Source organism: Mustela erminea, chromosome 4, assembly GCF_009829155.1.
Source record: "Mustela erminea isolate mMusErm1 chromosome 4, mMusErm1.Pri, whole genome shotgun sequence".
In the NCBI taxonomy this organism is placed as follows: Eukaryota; Metazoa; Chordata; class Mammalia; order Carnivora; family Mustelidae; genus Mustela; species Mustela erminea.
The window spans coordinates 117,794,177-117,821,117 of NC_045617.1; the positions used below are offsets into that span (position 1 = coordinate 117,794,177).

The 26,941-nt window shown below is 44.4% G+C and overlaps 1 protein-coding gene across 4 annotated transcripts in view; it reads left to right on the forward strand.

Moving 5' to 3' along the window:
• TCP11 (t-complex 11) overlaps window positions 1–19,711 on the forward strand; it is a 138,139-nt gene extending 118,428 nt beyond the window's left edge. For 2 of the 4 annotated variants that reach the window (XM_032340561.1, XM_032340557.1), the window contains 7 exons: window positions 8,637–8,757; window positions 15,573–15,793; window positions 16,767–16,903; window positions 17,174–17,391; window positions 17,484–17,665; window positions 18,400–18,563; window positions 19,287–19,711. In XM_032340561.1, the coding sequence (XP_032196452.1) occupies window positions 8,662–8,757; window positions 15,573–15,793; window positions 16,767–16,903; window positions 17,174–17,391; window positions 17,484–17,665; window positions 18,400–18,563; window positions 19,287–19,519 (1,251 nt within the window). In that variant the 5' untranslated portion in view covers window positions 8,637–8,661 and the 3' untranslated portion in view covers window positions 19,520–19,711. Of the gene's footprint in view, window positions 1–152; window positions 291–3,070; window positions 3,168–8,636; window positions 8,758–15,572; window positions 15,794–16,766; window positions 16,904–17,173; window positions 17,392–17,483; window positions 17,666–18,399; window positions 18,564–19,286 lie in introns of those variants that run through there. The other 2 variants (XM_032340558.1, XM_032340559.1) reach the window with 2 other exon arrangements.
• The last annotated feature ends 7,230 nt before the right edge of the window (window positions 19,712–26,941 follow it).

The window sequence follows — 26,941 nt, forward strand, 5'->3', positions numbered from 1 at the left end:
TTTGTCCCGCCTGTCCCCCGCCCTGACGCTGCCCACCCTGCGCTTTTTGGTCTGGCCGAGTCCGGCGCGCCGGGCCGGGCTCCGGACCCCCGGCGACAGTGGGAGACACCCTTTCCCCGACGCCAACGGCGCGTCATTTCTCCCCAACCCAGATTCCATCCGCAACATGCCGGACGTCGAGGAGAAAGTGCCCCTGAAGGACCCAGGCGACGCACAGTGCCGGTCCTGCAAGCCTGAGATCTCAGCACCGACCCGGGAAGACCGGAGAGGCCCCGAGGACCACCCCGCCCGTAGGTCCCGTAGCCGCTCGGGGGCGCCCATCCCGGCGCAGGGCGGAAGAGGAAGGGCCCGCCGGCCTCTCCGTTTGCCCTTCGCCTGGTCTCCCCCTGCCCCCCGCCCCAGTCCCTGCTCCCCCAGGCCCTAGGCCCCCTGTACACCCGAAGGTTGGTCCAGGAGGGAGAAAGGACCTGGGCCGGATTACTTGAATCTGACAAAAGAAAAAAATTTTTTTTAATCTGACAAGATTTGAGGCCAAGCGCCTTCACCGCCATAATTGTTGTAGTTTGAATTTGTAGGTGGAAAATGGCGGACACTTGGGGTACTTACTCTCAGAGAACCCAAGTGGCCCTCGGTGGGAATCACTCGGCGCTTCATGGACTTAAGAAGTACTGCTGGTCTGGGCTTCTGTTCTCGAGCTCCGTACTTTTATGTTCCTGTTGCGTCGCAGGTCTCTTCTGTGCTTCCGTAGGTCGAACTTCGCTGGGACTCATCCAGCATTCCTCTTCTAGTAATCTCTACAGAATTTAAAACAGGCACCAGTCTGAAGACCTGTCCACGTGCAAGAGTTTAACTCGAGTTAAACTCGAAGATTCAAGTGTGAAAAATTAGTTCAAGGCCCGGCTACTCTGAGGTTGAATTGCACTTTTCTCTTGTGGCCACATGGGGTCGTTGCCGGCTAACAGATTGGCCCCAAAGTGGCAAATTGGTGCATAGAAATTTATTTAGATAGAATGAACCTGATGTGGGAGGGAAAGCCAATTTTTTTGTAAATACGGTGTAAACAATCTAATTCTTCGGGAGACTATTTAGATGAATCCGTAGGTAAAACAACCCTAAAGTGAGTAACCAAATTGCCTCTTAAAAAAAAAAAAAAAAAAAGAATTTGACATGTAGATTAGTTGTCTTGGTTCAGTTACTGTATCATGTTGAAAATTTCTTTGTCCTTGGGATTTGGATTTTAAAAATCTACTTTAGTTGCCTTTTCCCTCGAATTTCTCTTTGGGCCCTCCCCTTTCCTGATTTTTACAGCTGTTGGGAGTTACCTAGTACCATGGTACTTGTGAGCACCAGAACAGTCTTGTCAAAGTAGGATCTGAACTTCGACTTCTTGTATTTGGAAAGTGTTTCTGTGGGTAATCTTTCCCTCTGTCCTTCAGTAAGCTGCTATAACTCAGTATCCCTTGGAAGATTTTATTTCTCATTTCGCATTAGTGAGTTAATGGATTGTCTGTTTACATGTTTGACTGTGTTTTGCCATTTTGGCTGAAACCAAGGGCTTCCGAGAGGCTGCAAAAATAAAGGGAATATCAGCTGTCCACTTAAGGTTCAATTCATCTTTATGTTTGCCAAAGCAAGGGCTCAGTGGCTTTTGGTAAATTTGCAATCACCTTTTACCTATAGATTTTTATTTTATTTTTTAATTTCAAAATAGTTCAACTTTGTTGAAAAGTAAAAAAAAAAAAAAGGTGAATGCCCACATTGTTAACATTCTACCACATTGCTCTCTCTATAAATATGTATTTTTGTCCTTTCATACTGAAAGTTAGGGTCATGACTTGATCTAAAAACTTCATCGTGTATCTCCAAAGTAAAGGCATTCTGTGTAGCCTCTTTTCTACAATAACTATTTTTCCTTTTTACATTTTGAAATCTTACTTATGGACAACTTAAACATTTATAAAAGTAGAGAGACTAGTACAATGAGCCACATTTACGCATTACCCAGCTTCAACAGTGGCCAACTCATGGCCAGTCTTCATTCATTTATATCCCCTCCATATCTCAGAACCAGATATTTTTCTTGCTGAATTATGAAGGGCTATTGAAAGAGAATGAGAAAGTATGATGTACTATGTGCAACTTCGTTCCACATACCAAGTGATCATTAAAACTATTGTGCTGTTTCATGAGAATGAGCTCAGCTGGGTCTGTAGTAAGAACTTAGAGCATTGGGTCCCAAATGTTAGTGCTGGTTTATGACAAAATTCTTCACAATATTTAGTGAAAGAAAATAAAGATGTAATGAGTTTTTCCTAAAGCTAAATCGATTCAATGTAAAGGACTCCTCTTTATTCTGATAACTTTCCCTTTCTGTTTTGTGTGTGGTTGGGGGGGGGAGTTTTTGGTTTTAGTTTTTTTGAAGGTTAAGCTTTTCTTTTTTGAAATGATGGTTTGGTGTGGTAGAGTGGATTTTTTAATTTGCTTATCTGCAGTTCACACTTGGCAAAACAGAACGTGGGCAGGTTCTCATCAGTTGCTCAGAATCTTTGGAAATGTCAGTAACCTATAAAATCCTAACACCTGGGAACTCCTGCTTTTTGAGACCAGGTGACACTGGTGCCATTCAGTACCATCGATATGGAGAATTTAACTTTCATCAGAGTCAGGAAAAGGAGAGCAGAATTAGAATACCCTTAGATAAATGCTTATGTTTGCAAATCACAAATTATTGTTTCTTTGCTGCTTTAATTATTATTTTACTTTTCAAGAGAAAGGCTTGTATTTCATTTTTGTTATTTATAAAATAGCTTCTTTGTCCTCCCTCACCTCCATGCTGGACTACACTAGGCACTGGACCCAGAGTTCAGAAAACCTAAACTACTAGAACGGTCAAATGAGTTGGTGTGAGATCAATTTGATGAATCTCAATTTGGGGCCTACTCAGAGTGAGTCTATGAATAACATAGAAATTCAGAATGACTCGTGTCTGCCATAGTTTTTTTTTTTTTTAATGGAAATATAGTTGTTAACATTAGTTTCAGGTGTACACCTGAGGTTCTTTCTGTCACAGGTCTGATAGGTACAGTTGATGATGTTTCTAAGCTGAGCAACAAGATTGGAATGAATCATGATTTCCACGTGAAAGAAATGGTTTCCTCTCCAAGCAGGTACCAGCGCTTCTGATTTTTCCATTTTATTCATTCTGGCATAGCTATTTAGCACTAATGGCTTCTGACCAGACTTGAAGCATCTTTATTTAATAATCCAATTGAGTCAGTAAAACTGCGGGGGGGGGGGGGATACAGTTTTTGAATATAAACCTTAAGAGAGCTCAACAACTTAAATAGAAGAGTAATAATTATTAGTATTAGAACGTCAAGAAGCAGATGTTATTTAACTAGTAAATAAGCCAAAGTAATTATTATTGCAATGTTCACTTTGTGATCCGCTCCGCCCCCCCCGCCCCCCGCCACCGTTAATAATAAAATATCAGTAGGGTGGATTTCACATCTTCTCTGATAAATGTGGAAGAAGTAGCCTGTGGTAGCTAGCTCTTGTTGCTATCCAGTTATCCTGGAACTTAGTAGCTGAAACAATGTTCATTATCTCACAGTTTCTCGGAGTCAGAGGTACGGGCACAGTTTAATTGTGTGTCTCTGGCCCTAGTTGTAGCCAGTGTATTGAGTGCTAATCAGAGCCTGCCTCAGCTCTGAGCCACATAGCAGCTGGCTTCCCTCTCTGAGTGAGAAAAGAAAGGTGTGAGAGATGGTGCCCAAGACAGAACCCGCAGTCCTTCTGTTACCTCATCTCAGAAATGACATCCTAGTACCTCAGCTGCATTCTGCTTGCTGGAAGGTAGACGCTAAGCCACGCCCACACTCCTGGAGCTGAGGTTACCCCATTGTGAATATCAGGAATCCTAGATCTTTGGGCTCATCTGATCAGCTGCCTGCTTCATAGCTCCTTCCAATTACTCTTTTAAGTGACCACAGATGAAATAGGCACAGATAGAATATGAATTTTTTTTTTAAGATTTTATTTATTTGAGAGAGAATGAGTGAGTGAGAGAGAGCACAAGCAGTGGGGAGAGGCAAGAGAGAGAGGGAGAAGCAGACTCCTTGCTGAGCAGGGAGCCCAATGTGGGGCTTTACCCCAGGACCCTGGAACCATGAATTGAGCCAAAGGCAGACCCTTAACCGACTGAGTCACCCAGGTGCCCCCATAAGTCAGTTTAACTTATGAATCAGGATCAGAACTCTGTTCGTAAATAATGCTCTCCCACCTCCATCAAGCTTCACTTTGATTCTTAGTTATATTGACATTGTAACAAGGGAGCACCATTTGGGGAGTATGAATTGAATGGCTCTGCTGGTTTATTGGCAGTTAAATCGGTAAATTCAATGTCAGATTTCAAAAACTTCTAATTTCCCACCAATAGATCAATGAGGACAGCTTGTGATCAGCCAGTTTCCTTAAATGCTTTTGTGATCCGGCAGCCTTAGGAATCTGTTACTCAAGTGCCATTGTTTATGGCATGGAGTTCCTGTCCTTTTTGTGCTCTGATGTGCCCATGCTTGGTGCCACAGCTTCTGTGAGACCAGGTTTTCATGAAAACCCACATCTCCTAACACCTCCCTCACTGCTTAGATACGTTTGATGGCAACAGGAGAAGAGAAACAATTGAAACCGGAAGAGTGAAGGTCTGCTAAAGGGACAGTAACGAGGGAGTTGGGGGAATGGGTAGAAGAGAGAAGAGAGGGAGAAATGAAGCAGGAGAAATAGTACCAGTCAGAGCTGGATTTTCATGTAAGGTCATGCAGAATTTTATCAGGAGAAAGGTTGAAAATAGAGTTTGACCTGACTCACTTTTGGCAGTTGCCTCTCCTTTGTGCATAGGATGCTGTTAATGATGATTGTATACTCTGAAGGGAAATCCCATGTTTGGGCATTCATTGATGAGGTGTATACTGAGTCCTTATGTGGCAGGCAGATGCTGAGTGCTGGGGATAGTTAGAGATGTAGCTGTAGATAAACAAGGCACTGTCATCGCTGTCAGAAGTTTTTGTAGGGGGAACAGTTGAATAACAGAAGAGACCCATCAGTTCACTCATAGTTGTTTGTAAAGAGTTTCATGAGAATGCTCAGTTGCTTAAGGAGGGTCAGAGAAGATCTGCCTGTGGAGGAAGATTTGAGTTGCTTATGAAACTTTGAGTCAAGTCTTAGAGGAGGAATAGATGTTGCCCAGATGTTCCCAGCAAGGAAACTATGACAGAGGCAAGGATATGGTATGTTTTTTATAGGTTCCTTGGTGTGGGCAGCTGTATAAAATGAGATAGAAGGAGATAAACTAGAAAAGGAGGCAGAGTAGGGTCCTGCAAGTGAATTATGTTGCTGGTGAGGGCCAGTCCCTCAAGGACTTTACAGGAGCAGAGCATCATGGTCAGAATGGAATTTCAGAAGTCCTTGATTTTAGAATGAATTTGTGGAGAACAAATAAGAAAGGGACAAGACTGAGGGCAAGGGGACCAGGGAATGGATTATAACAGTAGTCCAGGTAAGAGATGATGGGAGGTGGGGATGGATTCCAGAGGCATTTAAGAAGCACCGTTTGTGGAACTTGGAGATGGTTTAGATAGACAGGATGAGGAGAAAGAGTTGAGAACAATTCTAGTACACCTTACACCATTGGACAGATTATAGTTGGTTACCTCTGATGACAGATTATAGTTGGTTACCTCTGATAACCTCTGATCGTTACCTCTGATGATTGAGGCTGGTGTGTTGGGAGAGGAACTTTGACTTTTTGTTTTATTCATTTTCATATTGCTTGCTTGTTATTTGTTTTACATGGCACATACATTACTACTGTATTTTTTAAGGGGGAGATGTTTAATTCAAGAAAACCAGTAGCTACTTGGTAATGACTAGGTCTAACCTCAAACTTTTCGAATGGTTCTTTTTCTCTTATGAGTCTCACTGAAGGTTAGAGATATCATTTAAATAAACTTTGAGAGGAAACTTAATTCCTGTCATTTCCTTTCTTAAAATTAATACACATTTTTTTAAAACTAGTTTTGTTTTACAGAAAAAATGATTGGAAAGTACAGAGTTCCCACAGAGCCCATGCCCTGCAGGACACAGATTCCCCCATTGTTTATATCTTTCAATAGTGAGGTCATTTGTTAGAGTTGATGATCTAGTATTAATACATTATTATTAACTCCAGTCCATAGTGTACCATTGAGGTTCATTTTTTGTATAGGTTCTGAAAAATGTACAATGTCATATATTCACCATTTTTGTAACCTACAGAGTGATATCACTGCCCTAAAAATCCCCTGTGCTCTGCTCGTTCACCCTTTTCTTTTTTTTTTTTTTTTAAGATTTTATTTATGTATTTGACAGAGAGAGATCACAAGTAGGCAGCGAGGCAGGCAGAGAGAGAGGGGGAAGCAGGCTCCCCGCTGAGCAGAGAGCCTGATGTGGGGCTCGATCCCAGGACCCTGGGATCATGACCTGAGCTGAAGGCAGAGGCTTTAACCCACTGAGCCACCCAGGTGCCCCTCGTTCACCCTTTTCTTCCTGCCACATGAATCCTTGGCAACCACTGATCTTTTTACTGTCTCCATTGGTTTCCAGAATGTCCTATAGTTGGAATCATAAAATATGTAGCCTTTTCAGATTGGCTCCCTTCATTTAGCAATATGCGTTTAAGATTCTTTTATGTCTTTTGGGGTTTAATAGCTCATTTCTTTTTAAGGCCGAGTAATAGCCCATTGTCCAGATGTACCACAGTTTATTTGTCCCCTCACCCACAGAATGACATCTTGATTGCTTCCAAGTTTCAGCAATTATAAATAAAGCTGCTGTAAACCTCCCTGTGCAAGTTTTTGTGTGGACACAAGTGTACAGCTCATTTGCTTAATAGAAAGGACAGTCTGTGGATCATATGACAAGAGTATGTTTAGTTTTGTAAGAAGCTGGGGCAGCTATGACTTTGCATTCCCACCAACAATGCATGAGAGTTCTTAGAGTTGCTCCACAGCGTCTCCTGCATTTGGTGGTGACGAATTTTTGGATTGGGCCCCTCTCATAGATATTCATGGGTATGTCATTGTTATTTTAATTTGCAGTGCCCTAATGACAGGATGTTGAGCATCTTTTCATAGGCTTATTTGCCATCTGAATGATGACTTTTGTGAAGTCTCTTCAGATCGTTCCCCATTTTAAAGTTGGGTTATTCTCTTTTTGTTGAGTTTTAAGAGTTTTTTTGTATAGTTTGGATACTAGTTGTTTTTTTTTTTTAAGATTTTATTTATTTATTAGAGCAAGTGCAAGCATAAGCAGGGGGAGTGGCAGCGGGAGAGGGAGAAGCAGACTCACTGCTGAGCAGAGAGCTTGACCTGGGGCCTTCCTCCCAGGACCCCAGGATCCTGACCGACGCTCAACTGACTGAGTCACCTAGGTGCCCCATGGATTCTAGTTCCTTATCAGATATTTGTTCTGCAAAGATTGTGCTTTGTCTTTTCATCTCTCAACAGTGTCTCTGTCACAGAGTACAAGATTTTAATTTTAATGGAGTCCAGTTTACCAGTTTTTTTCTTTCATGGATCATCATGCTTTTGATGTTGTATCTAAAAGGTCATTGCCAAACTCAAGATCAGCTAGTTTTCTCCTACATTATCTTCTGTGTCATCTATTTCTTACATTTAGGTCTGTGATCTGTTTGTGGAAGGTATAAGGCCTGTGTCTAGATACACTTTTCTGAGTGCAGAGGTCCAGTTTCTCCAGCCCCACATGCTGAAGAGACTATCCTTTCTAAATTGAATTGCCTTTGATTCTGTTTTTCTTTTTTTCCTTAAGACTTTGTTTATCCATTTGAGAGAGAGTAAGAAAGAAAATGAGAGGGGAGAAGGTCAGAGGGAGAAGCAGACTCCCCATGGAGTTGGGAGCCTGATGTGGGACTTGATCCCAGGACTCCAGGATCATGACCTGAGCTGAAGGCAGTCGCTTAATCAACTGAGCCACCTAGGCTTTGATTCTGCCTTTGATTCTGTTTTTCTTTTTTAAGGAGAAGAAATGTCTGATCTTTCTGGTTACCATGACTGGCTACCTGGTAGGGCCCCTGATATTGGGAAGATAGAAGGAACAGGTTTGGAAGGGGAAGATACTGAATTGAGTTTTAGACCTGCTGATTTGGAAATCCCTATGGATATTTGAGTATTATCAAAGAAGGAAAATCCTTGTCTAGATTTTAGGACTATAAGAAAATAAAAGATCTTTCTGTTCATGGCTATGTGTATGCATAAATGGCAAGTAAGTCACATATTACCTAGGCTAGATGCAAATTGGTGCTAAAGCTGGCCTGATCTCCTTGGAGGGTTCTTCCTCCTACAGAGGGAGGGCTACTTAAAATCATGAGGAGCCCTTCTAGGAGATTTTGGTCATGCCCTTGACATCCAAGTCTGAGCCCAGCTTGTTCAACTTGGCTGCAGTCCAAACAGTTCCTGGTCTTTTCCTGTCAGTATGATGGTCTTTTGTCATATCAAATGCTGTTTTTTTGGGCCTTAGGAGATAATGACCTTCTAACAGTTTTTGGGTAAAGAAAGTAATTTGTTCATTTAATCCTCTTACAGTTTGGAAGGCAAGGTCAAGGAGACAATGCAGAATGCCTTTTGGGACCATCTCAAAGAGCAGTTGTCAGCTACTCCCCCAGACTTCAGTTGTGCTCTTGAACTTCTGAAAGAAATTAAAGAGGTGAGTGACCTATCTTCCACCCATAGATGTAAGTTTCCTAGACATCCCCAAAGTCATTGGAATGTCAGTGGCTAACAGATCCTAACTGAACATGGTCCACGAATCAGTGAAAATCTAATCCATAGACAGAAATCACACAGTAGTTTCAACAAGGAAGTTTTAATATAAAAATTATAACGTGGAATTGAAGGAACAAGAGCTTCGAGCTAATAAGTAGCGAAGAAAACTCTAAAGTAGACAAAAATATCAGCTAGAAGGAGAATATGCCATACCCCTAGGACCCACAGAGAAGACGCAAGGACTCGGAGAGGGCGTGGCTGTGCCGGGGAGGTTGTTGTCCTGTGTGTGCTGCTGACGCACATGCAAGGGCCAGGGACTGCAGCTGATACCCATGCAGGAGCAGCCCGACATCAGACCCAGAGCCCTTTCCTCTGCCAGAGCCAGCTCTGGCCAGGCTGCACAAGCATACTGCTTCGTGCCAAGTTAGTATTTCAGAACCAGGAAGAGAAGCTCTTGCCTCTTGTGATATCTTTGTAGTATGCGGTGGGTACCCCCGAAAGTGACCCCCCCCCCAGTGATCCACACCCTTGTATAATCCTCTCTCCTTGAGCATGGATGAGGTCTGTAACTTGCCTCTAAGCAGTATGCCAGGGTGCTGGGATGTTGCACCTAGAAATACATTTCACTGCAGACTAGAGAAACCCTCTTGCCAGCCTTCAAGAAGCAGACAGCTATGCAGTGATCGGCCCCTGCAGAGGGTCCTAGGGCAGGGAAATGCAGCTGGCCCCTAGGATCTGAGGGCAGCATCCATCCGTCAAGTCTACAGCTGTAAGGAAATGAATTCTGCCAGCAATCTGAATCAGCTTGGTAGCCAAGTCCTCCCCAGTTAAGCCTCCAAATGAGAATGCAGCCCAGCCGACACCTTGAGTGCAGACTTGTGAGAGTCTGAGCAGAGGGCCCAGTGAAACTGCAGCTGGGCTCCTGCCCCACAGAAATTGTGAGCTAAGAAATGTATGTGCTAGTGGAAGGCTCTACGTTTATGGTAATTTGGTATGTAGCCCGGAAAACGAATCGTGCCCTCTACAGATGAAGCTTAACCATTGTGCCGCCTGCTGAAGGAAGAATATCTAAAGGACTCCACTCCATGTTCTCAGAGCAGAGAAGAGAATGATGGATTTGGTCTACGGCCATACCACCCTGAATGCGCCCGATCTCGTCTGATCTCGGAAGCTAAGCAGGGTCAGGCCTGTTAGTACTTGGATGGGAGAATGATGGATTTGGAACTGAGAGACAATAAATTGGTAACTGTCACATTCCTCTACTTGGGCTGCTTAGCTTCCAGATGCACCCATCTACACACATTTCAGTTTTTGAAAAGATCTCTATTTCTACCTGCTCAGATAGAGTTGTCTTACAGGTTCGTGTTCTTTCAATAAAACAAGGAGACTCACAGCTCCAGCAGCTACTGTGCTGGTTGCTATCAAGTTCAGCCACAGTGCCACTGAATATTCTGTTACTTAAAGCCTAATTGTAAAGTTAACTGCCAGCAACCAATCTGTAAAATGATAGTAGGAAGAGGAGGAGAGAAGATGAAATAGGTCAGCATTGACAAATAAACCTGTGCCTGTGCCAGGCAAAGAGAAAACATAGAGTCTTTGCTTCTGTACTTGGTCACATGGCTATGGTGGACCTGCATGGCTTTCTTCTATGGTTCATTCCTTATTTCCCTTGTCCTCAGCCCAAGCAGCCTCAGCTGATGGTTTTCTTTACATGCCAAAGTGACCCAAACCTTCACTGCCAAAGAATCTGAGTCCTTCAGGATTTTGCTGCTGCTGTTTGCTTGCTGTGGTTTTCCAGTAACCTTTATCACTGGGTATGCAAGTACCAAGGGGTAACCTCAGGATCATTTACTCTAGCCACTAGAATAACTCCTTTTTCATCATCTTGGTTCAGTGGTAAAAGGAGCCCTAAATGACCAAGTACTGTGTCCTCCTCTCATTCACGGGGCCCAGTGCAAAGGTACCTCCCAAATCAGCAGAGCCCAAAGTAGGAAGGATGGGCAATAAATATTCTGCAGGTAGGTTAGTAGGTGTAAAAGTAAAAAGAACCAGTCCTGCTTCCACCCCTTGATTCCCAGGACTATGTTTTCCAGCTTTGGGAAGCAGCACAATATAATGGTCTTTGATTCAAAGAATATATTGCATCTTAAAGGTGGAACATCTTCCCTTCAGCATAGTGTCCCTCAACTCATGTAATCAAGTCTTCAGTAGACTGTTCCACTTTTCAGTTAAGGCCTGTCAATTTAGGGGTACACAAGCATGAACCCATTGCTGCACGTCCTTTGCTCTGAAATGCTCTGTGATCAGAGGCAATGGTATGCGACATGCCAGGGCCGGGACGATGAGTAAGGCATTCTGCAAGGACAAATGTTGGGGCTGATTGGAAGCACTGCAGACAGAGAAGACAAATCCGTATCCAGAATACGTGTCTGTTCCAGTGACGGCAAGTCTGCCCCCTCCACAGTGGAAGCAGTTCAAAGAAATCACCTGCTGCCAGGTGGCTGGCTCATCCTCCCTGGGGAATGGCACCGTATTAGTAGCTTAGTTGTTAATATCTTTTAGGATTTTTAAAAATTGTAAACATATGTAACAAAATTTTTACCACGTTAATTATTTTCTTTTTAAAGTAGGCTCCATGCCCAATGTAGGGCTTGAACTCACAACCCTGAGATCCAAACCAGCCAGGCACCCCACCATTTTAATTATTTCTAAGTGTTAAAACTCAGTGGCATTTAAGTACATTCACAACATTGTGTGACCATCACAATCCATTTCCAGAATGTTCTTACCTTCTTACCTTCCCAAGCCGAAACCGTACCCGTTAATGGTAACTCTTCATTCCCTTCCTTCCCTTCCTCCTCCAGTGTCCTCTGTTACACCTCTGTCTCTGTGTGTTTAGCTACCCTAGGCACCTCATATAAGGAGAATCATATATTTGCCCTTTTGTATGTGGCAAATTTCACCTTAGCATAATGTTTTCAGGCTCAATCTGTGTTGTAAACAGGGGTCAGAATTTCATTCCTTTTTCAGGGCCCAATAAAATCCCACTGTATGGATATATTGGGTGGGTATATTGCATTTTGTTTATCCACTTGTCTGTTGATGGGCATCTGTGCTGTTTTCACATTTTGGCTACTGCGAGTAGTACTGCTCTGAACATTCATGTACAAAAATTTTGTTTGAACACCTGTTTTCTGCTCCTTGGGGCATATGCCCAGGGGTGGCACTGCTGAATTTGAGAAGCCACTGAGCTGTTTTCCATAGTGGCTGTACCACTGTACATTTCTGCTAGCAAGGTATGAGGTTCCAGCTTTTCCACATTTTCCCTGATGCTGCTTTCTGTTTGTCATTATAGCCACCTTAGTGGCCATGGAATGGAATCTTGCTGTGCAGCCCTGGTGGCTAGCAGTGCTGAGCCCCTTCCCCTGTGCTTATTGCCAATGTTCTGTGTTGTCTTTGGAGAAAGGTCGGCGGGAGTCCTTTGTCCGTTTCCAAATGGGGTTGTTTGTCTTCTATTATTAAGTTGTAAGAGTTCTTTATGTATTTTGGATAGTAGCCCCTTATTAGATGATTTGCAAATATATTCTCCCATTCCGTGAGTAGTCCCTTCACCCTCTTGATAGTGTCCTGTACACAAAAGTTTCTCTCTTGATGAAGTCCAGTTGATCTAGCCTGTTCCTTTTGCCTTTGGTGTCCTGTCTTGCCAAATCCAGGATTATGAAGATTTAGCCCCTTGTTTTTTTCTATGAGTTTTAGAATTTTAGCTCTTCTGTTTAGGTCTTTGATCCATTTTGAGTTAATTTTTTTTAAAGATTTTATTCATATATTTGACAGAGTGCACAAGCAGGGGGAGAGGCAGGAGAGGGAGAGGGAGAAACAGGTTTCCCATAGAGTGGGGAAGCAGAGGGAGAGGGACCCTGGGATCATGACCTGAGCCAGAGGCTGACACTCAACCGACTGAGCCACCCAGATGCCCCAAGTTAATTTTTTTTTAAGATTTTCTTTATTTGAGGAAGAATGAGAGAGCACGAATGGAGGGTGTAGGAGAGCGGGACAAGTAGACTCTGCTGAGCAGATAGCCTGATGTGGGACTTGATCCCAGGAACCTGAGATCATGACCTGAGCTGAAGGCAGACACTTAACTAACTGAGCCACTTAGGTGCCCCAAGTTAAATTTTTTATAAGGCATAAAGTAAGGGTCCAACTTTACTTTTTTAAAGACTTACTTATTTTAGAGAGTGGGGGAGAGACAGAGGGAGAAAGAGGGTTTTTTGGTTTGTTTTGTTTTGTTTTAAGATTTTATTTAATGGGGAGAGAGAAAAAGCACGAGCATGGGGGAAGAGGGAGAAGCAGACTCCCTGCTGAGCAGGGAGTCCAATGTGGATCCCAGGGCCCTGAGATCATGACCTGAGCCGGAGGAACTTCCACTCTGTGAGAAGCCTGTTTCTCCCTCTCCTTTTACCTCATGCCGAGTGAGTCTTAAGCAGACTCTGCACTCAGTGCAGAGCCTAACACGGGCTCAGTTTCATGACCCTGAGATCATGAACTGACTCAGATGCTCAACTGACCCACCCAGGTGCCCGCCGACTTCATTCTTTTACTTGTGGATACCCAGTTTTCTTGGCACCATGTGTTGGAGAAATTGTCCTTTTTCCATTGAATGGTCTTGACGTTGTTTTCAAACGTTATTTGACCACGTCTCCAGGTTTTATTTCTGGGCTCTCTATTCTAGTCTGCTCTGTAGGTCTGTCCTATCTCTGTATATGTTTGGTCTCTGGACCCTTTCATCTGGCCCCAGATGGCTGTGGGGCAAGCATCATCTCATGGTTAGGTGGGCCCAACAGTGCGTCCTCCGGTAAGGTGTTTACTTCCGCAGAAGTCCAGGAGCAAGCCAGAAACTAATTCTCAAAAGGCAAATAGTGGTTTGCAGAAGAGAACATAGATTTGCCCTAAATCCAAGAGGTCTTGCTATGGTGCTCTCTTCGGCACCTTCCAGAGAGGCCGGTGTCAGGGAGCCCTTACTTGCCATGTACACGCTGTCACTGAACCTGCTGGATCACACGGCCCAGATGGCGTTGCAGCTTGTGTGCGGCCTGGATTGGCTGCAGGGCCTGGTCTTGCCGGGCTTCCCACTTGAGATAGGAAACCTCACAAGGGACTCTAAATGAGCGAGGCCGGCCCAAACTCGGATGCAGTGTGTGGTGCCTCAGCAATCCAGGAAGGCCTGTGAGTGGCGTGGATCTCTCTCTGCGGCGGGTGGTTGGCGGCTCAGCGAGCCGTCTTCTCCACGGAGGCACTGGCTTGACAAGGTGCGGACCACCGAGGCCTCGCGCCTTCACTGAGGTAAAAGGCCATGGACACCCTGTGGGGATTGTCTGCCGGCCTGTAGTTGCACACTGTCCTAAGGCTTCTAAAGGACTCATCCAGCCCCTCGTGAGGTCCAGCGGGCCGGGGCCTTTAGTCAGACCTCCGCCGGGGGCGCGGTTTCCTGTCAGTCAGGGCCACTCAGGAGCAGGAGCCTGCAGTCACTGGAGCCAAGCGACATGGTGCCAGCGCTCCCCCAGCCAGGCGGGGAGGGCCTCTTCCCTGTAAGGCCTACGGATCCTCTCGCACCCCCTCTGCTAACAAAGCTTAATGTGTGCCTGGCTGCGGAGGAAACACAGCTGGAGGGCTTGGCTCCATTCTCACAGGGCATAGGCCCTGAAGGGCAGAGTGAGCTCTGAGAGCCTCCAGCCCGGACCAGGTATAGTTTGCCATTTTATTATTTTTTTTTAAAGATTTTATTTATTTATTTGACAGAGAGAGATCACAGTAGACAGAGAGGCAGGCAGAGAGAGAGAGAGGGAAGCAGGCTCCTTGCTGAGCAGAGAGCCCGATGCGGGACTCGATCCCAGGACCCTGAGATCATGACCTGAGCCGAAGGCAGTGGCTTAACCCACTGAGCCACCCAGGCACCCTAGTTTGCCATTTTAAATAGAGCACAGAGAAGCTGAAGAGCCGGGATTCTTGCTGTGACAACACACTAGTCATCGAACACCCGCCCGCCCCCCCACATACATGTTCTGTATGTTATGGAGACACATGTTCTGTATGTTATGGAGACACAGAGATGAATAAGAGAGTTTGTCTCCACAGGGAACTTACATTTGGGGTTAATAGGCTATTTCCAGTACTTCTTAACTGTTCCTTGGCCTATTTCTTCCTTGCCCTCTGAAGTAAAATAATCTAAAAAAATGCCTGCATTGGGGCACCTGGGGGGCTCAGTTAAGTGTCTGACTCTTGGTTTCGGCTCAGGTTGTGATCTCAGGGTCATGATATTGAGCCCTACATTGGGCTCCACGCTCAGTGTGAAGGCTATTTGAGAGTCTTTCTCTCTTTCTGCCCCTCTCTCCATCACGCACGCGCTCTCTTGCGCTCTCAAATAAATTCCACTCTTTAAAATTTAAAGTATCTCATCACTGTGTGATGTATGTATTTTATGTTTGTTGTACTTTGCATATCTTTTATCCACACTCCTTGATGTTACTTGTCTCCTTATCTCCTTCTGCCTAGAAAAGGATGCGCCGTGGCTGTATTAATCCCCTAAAACCTCGAACTCTCATCGGCCTCTCAATACAGATAAATCATATTTTCTGGAAAATTTAGGGAACCACTTCTTGGCCCTAAAAGACAGTCTTTGGCCAAAGGGTTGTGCATTAGAGAAGGATTGGGGCTCCACACAGAAAGCAACTGCCTTTGATGTTCTCTCCTGGGCAGATCCTGTTGTCACTGCTGTTACCGCGCCAGAGCCGTCTGCGAGGAGAGATCGAAGAAGCACTGGACACAGAGCTCCTCAAGCGGAAAGCAGAACACGGGGCCTTGAATGTCTCTCTTCTCTCTAAGTACATTCTCGACATGATGACTCTGCTGTGTGCACCTGTTCGAGACGAAGCAGTGCAGAATCTGGAGAACATCACCGACCCTGTTCGGTTACTGAGGTGGGAAACTTGACTGCTGTCCCTCAAAAACCCACGTCAGCCCCCGGGCCAGGACAAGTGGGGCCGGACACGCGATTGTAGCCCCATCTTTGTTGGCTCTTCCCTGTTGAAGACGTGACCAATCCTGTCCTTGCTGACCTATTAGCTCTTTTCCTTTTCAACCAAAGATGACCTTAGTTTGGTTGGGCCTCCTATATAAATACCATTATATCATAAAACGTTAGAGTATGTGATCCTTCCAAGGAGTTCAAACATCCTTTTCCCCTATTTTCTCATTGCATTTTACACAGTGTGAGGGGACAGGGATGGCAGGTTATCCCTATTTAACAGCTGTAGAAACTAAGACGCAGGAAGTTAGAAAAGAAGAGAAGAAAAGAGTGGCCCAGAAATTGCTTCAGATATGGCATCACCTATAGTCCCACTTCCCAGAAAGATTCGTTAGCATACTGGTGTGTTTCTTTTTACTTACTCTACCATTTAAAAAAAAAACAAAAAATGATAGAATGATCATGTGGAAAGAGAGTTAGCCTGGAGGCTTAGAGGTCCGGAGACTTCTCTGTTTCTCACTCTGCCATACACTTATTCTAGGCCTGGAGTCTTAGTCACAGTGCCATTTTTTTGTAAATTTAGGACATGGGACTATTTTTTTTTTTTTTTAAGATTTTATTTCTTTGTTAGAGTGTGTGTGTGTGTGCGTGTGCATGCGCATGAGTAGGGGGAGGGGCAGGCAGAGGGAGAAGCAGGCTTCCTGCTGAGCAGGAAGCCAGACTCAGGACTCTATCCCAGGACCCTGGAACCATGACCTGAATTGAAGATAGATGCTTCACCGACTGAGCCACCCAGGTGGCCTGGAGATGGGACTCATTGTAATGCTCCTCCTCACTCTGGAACACAGTGATTTAATGACACTTTCTGTAGGGTCCCCTCTCACTAGATTTCCTTTCATAGTATATTTTATTTTCTCTTATGTCAGAGGGATCTTCCAGGTTCTGGGCCTGATGAAAATGGACATGGTGAACTACACTATCCAGAGCCTTCAACCCCACCTGCAGGAACATTCCATCCAGCATGAACGGGCGACATTCCAGGAACTCCTCAATAAGCAGCCAAGTATGTACATAACTTGAGGGCCAGAGTGAGAAGATGGGATCTTGTTTGGATCTGACTTCTGTGATGTTAGAGAGTGCTCTATCTCTTGGGAACAGAAAGTTTCTTCCTCAGGTAGGGCGAGGGAGAAGGAAGAGTTATCTAAGACAGACCCCTTTCCCCCAAGCAAAGCATTTATTTATTGACCAGGAACAGATCTTAAAAAGAACCTTAGTCTTGAAGCTTTAGGGATGTGGGTGCTGAAGATGCTTCCCTGCTCTCTTCCTGTCCTAGGCCTCCTTGACCACACCACCAAGTGGCTGACCCAAGCGGCTGTAGACCTCACCATGCCACTTCCGATTTGCCTGGACATTTCTGACTCCACCACCATGGCCTGCTCCTCTCCAAACGAGACAGTCAGCAGCCCAGAGCCCCTCAGCCCCACCATGGTGCTGTCCCAGGGTTTCCTGAACCTCCTTCTCTGGGACCCTGAGAATGAAGAGTTCCCTGAGGTGGGCCCGAGGAGGGCATCACCTTGTTCTGTATCTGGGACCCCCATCTGGACCCTCCCCTCCTGACAGCCTGTTCTTGCTCACTTCCCCAGACGCTGCTGATGGACAGGACCCGTCTTCGGGAGCTGGAGTCCCAGTTGCACCGGCTGACCCTCCTGGCTTCGGTCTTGCTGGTGGCCAGTAGTTTCTCTGGCAGTGTTCTCTTTGGCTCACCTCAGTTTGTGGATAAGCTGAAACGTATGACCAAAGACCTGATAGAGGAGTTTGACTCCAGGTGAGCTGTGTAGAGCTTTTCTAGAGGGATGGTCACGAGTGCTTTGAAGACGGAGCTTGGTAACGAACGATGGCTTACATCCCACCATGGGCCACAAAGACTGGAACCATCCACAGGGATTGTTGATGTCTTTCTATAATGGTCTTGAGACTTGTGACAAAGTTAAACCTCTCCTCCAGAAAGGGTAGTCTGGAGGGTGGTTTACTACAAAATGAGTCATGACCTTGTTTGCTACAAAGCAATTGTTCTCTCCTTGAGGGGATGCCAGTGAGCTGGTCTGAGGTATATCTGGGAGTTGATCGATCAGTCAGTGATGTTAATTGAGCATCTGTGTGCAGGGTGTCACACCAGAGGAAAAAAGGAATCAGAAGGCTAGGTTTGTTATTGTATTTGGTGACAGGACAAATGACCGTGGAAAATGTCCAACAAAGTCTTAAAAATGCATATACATTATATAAATAAACTCCATGGGGCTGAAGAATTGACACCAAACTTATCCAGGGTGGATTTTATGGTTTATCTTATTTTCTAAGAAGTAGAACATGGTGTCTTATCTAGAGAATAGTCGGGACGTGGATAGCAGTGAGAACGCTGAGCCTGCCCGCTGGGTTCTGCTACCAGGGACTAGGGGGAGGGTAGGAGGGGGGCTGCGAGTCTCCCTCAAGTGGGCCCAGCTTCTGGTGTGGAGCTTCTGAGGCCATCCTCTGGGTGCCATGGTCTTCTTCATGGTCTAGGCCTGAAGAGGCTATGCAGACTGTGAGTGAACAGGTGTCTCAGGAAATCCATCAAAGCCTCAAGAACATGGGGCTTGCTGCTCTGAGCAGTGACAACACAGCTTCGCTGATTGGACAGCTCCAGAACATTGCCAAGAAGGAGGACTGTGTCCGCAGCGTTATTGGTGAGCATGCGTGTTGGGGTGGTGGGAATGTTTTGGGGGAGAGGTACATCCCATCCCTGGGAGTCAGTCACTGAACCATTTAACAATGAAAAGCAGGGTCACTGGGCAAGTTGCTGTTCAGGCTTTAGTTTTTTTCAAAATACTGGGTTGAAAATATATTCCTTTCAGTTTAGAGAGAGATTCTGGTTCTAAGGAAGGTTTGTACCCAGGAATTTAAGAATTCTGGTTAAGAGATCCTGTCCACCTAACCTAATTAAGTCATCTGTGGCCTTCTGGGTCATTTTCTGACTGTAGTCCAAGTCATGACATTTACCCCCAACCTCCCAGCAATAAGAAGCTGGTGCTGAATTGGCTGGAGGACATGTTCCCACAGCAAGGACTCATCCCTGTTGGAATGGAGGGTATGAACTTGACCTTGCTCTTAACCTCAGCCATTTAAAGAATAGGACTAAGAGCCTCATGATAGTTTCTCACCAGGATCTATCTACTTTGAAGGCTTAAGTCATCTTTTGAGTAGTCAGAAATTTACTAGCTCACTCGTTTGTGATCTTTGCCTTGTCCTTGGGAGCGAAATCAAAGCCTCCTTCCTGAACAGAGTGAATGTTCTTATCTCCAGGTGAGTGGGTGGGCTAGTAAATATCTCGGTTAGCTTAGAACTGGAGTAAGTAGAGCAGAGGGGCTAGGTTGCTCTCTGAAAGTTGTTTGCTTCTTCCCTGCTCACAGATCAGCGGATCCATTTGTTTCTCAAATGCTGCTTGGTCCTTGGTGTGCAGCGGTCCCTGTTAGACCTCCCCGGAGGCCTTACTGTCATTGAAGCAGAACTGGCAGAACTAGGCCAAAAGTTTGTCAGCCTAACGCATCACAATCAGAAGGTGTTTGGCCCCTACTACACGGAGATCCTAAAAACCCTCATCCCTCCAGCCCAGGCCCTGGAAAATGAGGTGGAGTCTCTGTGACTGCACGGACTCCAAGCCCCAGCCCCTCGGACCCAGGCGAGAGCTCGGCATGCTCCTGGGGTGACCTCACCAGCGACCGTCAGAGCAGGAAGCCCTCCTCCCCTCCCGAGGGCAGTCCACCAGGGCTGAAGTGAGCAGCATGTCAGCAGCAACTGGCTCAAACTCATTCACCAATAAACTTATGGACTGCAAGCTGTCCTCTGCTCTTCCTGTGCCGCGGCTATGTCTGGGCCCCGTGCTCTGGGCCCCCAACTAGCAGAGAAGCCAGAAGACCCCCAGTGTGCTCCCATGGGCTAGGAGCTCCCTTTAGCACACAGAGCTGAGAAGCCAAGACACTCAGGTGCTAGCGTTATTTCTCTAAGGGTAAAGCATTTCTCTGAGGCTCTGAGAAGCCCGTACAATTATCCAAAGTATGAGTAGAAGGGCTTCTCTGGAAGTCACAAATTTGTTTTGTCAGTTCAGCGCAGGCATGGGCATGGTTGAAAAAGTTATTAGAAACTTCATATCCAGGGTCAAATTCTCCTGAAGGTTTCAAATGATGCAGCAAGCAGTCAAAAAATAGAGTAGCTACTGCTTCTGTGGCCAGGTCTGAAAGGGCAGGGCTGGGCAAACAGGCGGCAGGGAAGTGGGTGTTGGCTGCGAGCAAGTGTTCTGCAGAGCGCAGTCCGGGGGCTCTGGGGATTTCTCTCTCTCCAGTCGCGGGTGGGGAGGCTTGGTCTGTTTGGTCAGTGACTGACTCTCATCAAGTCTCTTGCTCATCCTGGTCTCCAGCTGCGTGAGCTCTCTGGCCCCTCATCTCTGAGCTTAGATACCCTGCTCCGACAGAAGTGACGTGGGCATTTAGAAGTGGTACTGCTTCCATCCAGGACTCCTTTGACAGTTGGGGGTTGTGAGCTCGTGTTGGCATCACAAATGAGAGAGGTTCTGGGAAGGGCCTGGGCATGCCTCCTGGCATCATAGAGATCCCGCCCATCCTCCTCAGGCTGACTGCCACACACCAGCTCAACCTAGTAAAGCCAAACGAGGATAATGTTCCTTATCTGGCCCTTTTAAAATAATGGACAAAAGAAAATGAACCTTCACTTATGTGCTCTCAAGGTATTGGGAAGAGAAACAATGTTCTCAGCATTTGGGGAATGGAGGGGGCCGCCTGGAATACACAGAATCTGGGAAGAATGACAGAAGGGGTATTTGAGTTCCATCACACTCGGGTTTGTTCCTAACTGACTTCCTTTCCAGAGAGATGGGTGACACAGCTGGGTTAGCAGTGTGGCCACGACCAGAAACCCTGGAGGGCCTGGATAGATATTCTCAGGATGAGGAAGTCCAGAAAGAGGGCATGTTTGAGAAGTAGTGAAGCTTGCCTAGATGGTTTCTCTGATTTGCAATGATTAATTTGAATTTCTTCAAAGTCCACATTTTGGAAGCTGCTTTATCTTAGAGACAGAGGTGTGCTAAAGGGACCTCTGTGAAAAGGACTGCCTGGGTCATGGGTGCAGACACTGAGCTTACAGTAAAATCTTGCTTTATACTTCATAATTAAAATCTGCGGGGCGCCTGGGTGGCTCAGTGGGTTAAGCCGCTGCCTTCGGCTCAGGTCATGATCTCAGAGTCCTGGGATCGAGCCCCGCATCGGGCTCTCTGCTCAGCGGGGGGCCTGCTTCCTCCTCTCTCTCTGCCTCCCTCTCTGCCTGCTTGTGATCTCTGTCAAATAAATAAATAAAATCTTTAAAAAAAAAATCTGGAATGATCCATTTCTTAGAAATTTCAAGTTGATTTTCTTGTGCTTCCACACTGAGGAGACAGGGATCCTGACCTCCATTTCATCCTGTCCATGGCTTGAGGGTATATATTTAACACTAAGGGAAAATACACATAATATAAAATTTGCCATCAGTGACACTTAGTATATTTACAATATCGGTCAACTATCACCACTGTCTACTTCTAGAACCTTTTCATCACTTCAAAGGAAATCACATACCAGTTAACTTTTTATTCTTCCCTCCCCGAGCCTCTGGCAGACACTACTTTGCTCTTTGTTTCAACAAATTTTATTTCTCTTTTTTTAAAGATTTATTTATTTGAGAGAAAGAAATAAGAGTGTGTGCGCACATGAGTAGGGGCGGGGCAGGGGGAGAGAGAGAATCCTGAGCAGGCTCCCTGCTGAGTGCAGAGCTCAACATAGGGCTCAATCCCACAACCCGAGATGATGACCTGACCTAAAACCAAGAGATGCTCAACTGACTAAGCCACTCAGGTTTCCTGATTTTTTATTTATTTATTTTTTATTACAGAAATCTTGGTGGGTGTGAAGTGAAATCTCACTGTGGTTTGATTTGCATTTCCCTGATAGTGGTCTTGGGTATCTTTTCATGGGCATTTGTATCTCTTTGGTGGAAAATGTTTATTTTAGTCCTTTGCCCATTTTTTAAAAAGATTTTATTTATTTGACAGATCACATGTAGGCAGAGAGGCAGGCAGAGAGAGGAGGGAAGCAGGCTCCCTGCTGAGCAGAGAGCTCAATGGGGGCTCAGTCAGGACCCTGGGATCATGAGCCAAAGGCAGAGGCTTTAGCCCACTGAGCCACCCAGGCGCCCCATGCCCATTTTTTAATTGGGTGGTTTTGTTGTTGAGTTGTAGAGTTCTTTATAAATTCTGGATAGTAGACCTTTATTAGGTAAATGATTGGCAAATGTATTTTCCTATTCTGTGGATAGTCTTTTTCTTGATAGTGTCTTTTGATGCATAAAAGCTTTAATTTTGATGAAGTCCAACTTACCAGGTTTTCTTTTTATGGATTGTGCTTTTGCTGTCTAGTTAGGAACTCTTTGCTCAGCCCTAGAGCCCCAAGATTTCTCCTAAGTTTTTTTGCTAAAAGTTGTATAGTTTTGTGTTTTACATTTAAGTCTATGATCCATTTACAGTTAATTATGTGTAAGGTGTGAGACTTAGCTGAGGTACTTTTTTTCCCTCTTGTCTGTGGATGTCCAGGTGTCCCAGTTGTATTTTATAAGTTGGGCATATTTGTCTGGGTCTCTTCTGGGTTTTCTATTCTGTTCCACTGATCTACGGGACAGTCTCTGTTCCATACAACACAGTATTGATTACTGTAGCTATATATTAAGCCTTAAAATTGAGTAGACTGATTCTTCCCACTTCATTCTTCTGCTTCAATTTTTTTTTTAAAGATTTTATTTATTTATTTGACAGAGAGAGATCACAGGTAGGTAGAGAGACTGGCAGAGAGAGAGAGAGAGAGCGGGAAGCAGGCTCCCTGCCGAGCAGAGAGCCCGATGTGGGACTCGATCCCAGGACCCTGAGATCATGACCCGAGCTGAAGGCAGCGGCTTAACCCACTGAGCCACCCAGGAGCCCCTCAAATTTTTTTTTAAGCTATTCTAGTTTCTTTGCCTTTCCATGGACTAATCTTATCTACATAAACAAAAAAAAAAAAAAAAAAAAAAAAAGGCACCAAAAAAAAAAAAAAACAACAACCAAAAAAATGCCTTGCTGGAATGTTAATAGATATTATGTTAAACCTGTATATAAATTTGGGGAGAATCGACATCTTTACAAAGTTGAAAGTTCTAGTCCATGAATATGGTATATCTCTCCAGTTGTTTAGATTTTTTGATTCTTTCATCAGGACTGCAGGGTTTTTTTTAAGTTTTATTTTTTTTTAAGTAATCTCTATACCCAGTGTGGGGCTTGAACTCACAACCCTGAGATCAAGAGTCAAACACTCTTCTGACTGAGACAGCCAGGTGTCCCAGTACTATATAGTTTTCATCATATAAGACTTTAACATGTTGGACTTACACCTAAGAATTTTTTTTAAGTGATTACAAATGGTGTTTTATTTTTTGTTTTGGTGTCCACATGTTCATTTGTACAAATAGAATGGATTTCTACAGGTTTATTTTGTATTCTGTGATCTTAACTCACTTTTTCTAATAATATTTTTTTTTTTAGATTTTTGGGAATTTTCTATATAGACAATCATGTAATCTTCAAATAAAGGCAATTTTATTTCTTTTCTGATACGGATGCCTATTATTTCCTTTTCTTGCCTTATTGCACTGGCTAGAGCTCTCAGAATTTGAAGACTGGTAATGTGGAATCCTTTCTTTTGTTCCTAGTCTTTAAGGGGAAAACATTCAGTTTTTCACCATTAAATATAATGTTGGTTGTAGGTTTTTTGTAAATGTTCTTAATCAAGTTGAAGAAATTAAGTATTAAGTACCACAAATTTAATGCCTTGAGATAAGGCAAATTTATTATCTACAGTTCAGGGTGTCAGAAGTCCACCATGGATCTTACCAGCTAAAATTAAGATGTGGGCTGAGATGTATGAGGCTCTAGGGATGAATTAGTTTCCTATGGTAGCTGTAACAAATTAGCACAAACTGAATGTTTTAACAAAACCAGAAATATCCTTTCTCACAGTTTGATTCTGTTGTGGTTCAAGAACAGGTATATGATTTTAATTCTTTTAAATTTGTTGAGGTTTGTTTTATGACCCAGGATTGGTTTATCTTAGTATGTGTTCCATGGGCACTTGAAAACAATGTGCATTCTGCTGTTGTGGGCCAGATTGTTCTCTTAAATGTCAGTGAGATCTTGTTGGTTGATGGTGGTGGTGAGTTCTAGTTTACCCTTGATGGTTTTCTCTCTAGCTGTTCTATCAGCTGTTGATAGTCTCCAACTGAAGTTTCTGTTTATTGTATTAGTCTTCTCAGGCTGCCATACAAAATATAGACTGGGAGGCTTCAAAAACAAAAATTTATTTCTCAATAAATAAGAAATAGGCTGGGAAGGCCCAGATCAAGGACTGGCAGGGTCAGTTTCTGGTGAGGACTCACTTCCTGGCTTGTAGATGGACACCCTCTCCCTATGTTCTCACATGGTCTTTCCACTGTGTCTGTATCTAGAGCTCTCCCTCCCGCCTTCCCTCCCGCCACCTGTAAGGCCAGCAATCCAACTGGATTAGGACCTTATCCTTAAGAGCTCATTGAATCTTAATTACATCCTAAAAGCTCTATCTCCAAATAGTCACAGTGGGGTTAGGACTTCACATAGGAATTTTGGAGGGACACACTTCAGTCACATAGGTTTATGGATTTGTCCATTTTCCTTTTCAGTTCAGTCTCTGCTTCACATAGTTCGCAATTTTGTCGTTTGGCACACACACAGAGACTGATGTGTCATTTTGGCACACTGAGTCTTTATTATTGTATAATGTCCCTCTCTTTCTTGTAATTTTCTTTGCTCTGAATACTGCTTTATGAGATACTAATATTGCCACTCCTACTTTCCTTTGATTGATGTTTGCATTATGTAGCTTTGTCTATCCTTTTGCTCCCAGCCTGTTTATATTATTATTAGAGGTGTGTTTCTTGACAGCATATAGTTCATGTTTTTAAATCTACTCTGCCAATCTCTCTTAATTGGTGCTTTAGACCATTTAATGTAATTACGATACGTTAGTGCTTACATGTGCCATTTTTTGTTTTCTGTTTATTCTGTTCATATTTTCTACTTTTTTCTGTCTCCATTTGAGTTACTTGAAAAAAATGTAACACTCCATTTTGATTTATCCATAGCATTTTTGAGTTTATCTCTTTATGTGATTTTCTGGTGTCTTCCCTAGGTATTCCATATATGCATAACTTGCCATAGTTTACTGGTGTCATCATCTACCAGTTTGAACAAAGAATAGAAACCTTACCTTTCCATCCCTTTCCCCACAGCCCCATTTAAAATATAATCATTTTAAATATTTCTTTTACACATATTTTGAAACACATTAGATTGTGTTAAGATTTTGTTTAAAAAAGATTTTATTTATTTGAGAGAGAGGAGAGCATAGAAAAAGAAGCAGAGGGAGAAGGAGACACCCTGCTGAGCAGAGAGCCTGAAGCTGGGCTCGATGCCAGGGACCCTGAGATCATGACCTGAGCTGAATGAAGGCAGACGCTTCACCGACTGAGCCACCCAGATGCCCCTGTGTTACAATTTTGCTTCAACTATGAAACACATTAGAAAGCTGAAGAGAAGGAGAGTCTATTGGGTTTACCCGTATTTTTGTTTAATGTTTGTTCATACTTTCTGATATTCCAAAACTCCTTTTTATATAATTCCCTTTCTGTTGAAAACTTTTTTTTTTAAATCATTCTTTTTTTTTTTTTTAAAGATTTTATTTATCTATTTGACAGAGAGAGATTACAAGTAGGCAGAGAGGCAGGCAGAGAGAGAGAGGAGGAAGCAGGCTCCCTGCTGAGCAGAGAGCCCGATGCGGGACTCGATCCCAGGACCCTGAGATCATGACCTGAGCCGAAGGCAGCGGCTTAACCCACTGAGCCACCCAGGCGCCCCTAAATCATTCTTTTAAGTTAGGTCTGCTGGCAGGTAAGTCCCTTATTGTCCTTCATCTGAGGCTGTCCTGATTCTCTTCATTCTCAAAGGATATTTTTGCAGGCTTGTTGTTTTCTTTCAGTTCCTAAGAAATATGCTACTTCTTCTGGCCTCCACAGCTCTGCTGAGAGATCCACTGTCGTTCACACTACTTGTCCCCTGTAGACAAGGTAAGGGTCTCCTCTCGATGGGCTCAGAAAGTTTTTGTTTTTCATTTTCAGAAATGTAACTGTGAGGTACCTTGGATATGATGTGTGATGGATTTCTTGTGGTTTACCTGGTTTGGGGTGCACTCAGCTTCTCAAATGTGTAGGTTGATGTCTCTTGCCAAATGTGGGAAGTTTTCAGGCATTATTTCCTTGGGTGCTTTTTCAGCCCTCTTACCTTCCCCTTCTGGGACTCTGCTGACACAAATGTTTGATATTATTTTAGAGTTCTGGGTCCCCAAGGCTCTATTCATTTTCTTTCCAGTCTGTTTTCTCTTTCTGTCCAGATTGGCCGTCTCCATTGTTCTGTCTTCCAGTGGGTGGATACTGTCTCTCTCCCGTCCATTCCGCTGCTGAGTCCATCCATGGAGATTTCAGTTTGGGTTATTGCATTTTTCAGGCATGCCTCCTTACTGCTGGGCAAGAGTGAGTTTCTTTTCTTTTCTATAATTTTATTTATTTATTTGTCAGAGAGAAAGCACAAGTAGGCAGAGGGAGAGGGAGAAGCAGGCTCCCTGATGAGCAGGGAGCCCAATGTGGGGCTTGATCCCAGGACCCTGGGATCATGACCCGAGCCGAAGGCAGCCGCTTAATCGACTGAGCCACCCAGGCACCCCGAGAGTGAGTTTCTACTAGGCCTCCTCTGGTAGTGCTCCAGTGGGCATGTGGGCCAGAGTGTTAGCCTGGTGAGTGTGGAATGTGAGGCCTTTGCTGGCCTTAGGCTGGTGGCACACAACTGTTTTGTGGTTGTGTATGGATGGGGTAAAGCAGTTAGTGTCTTTGCAGCTCTGTCCTGCCA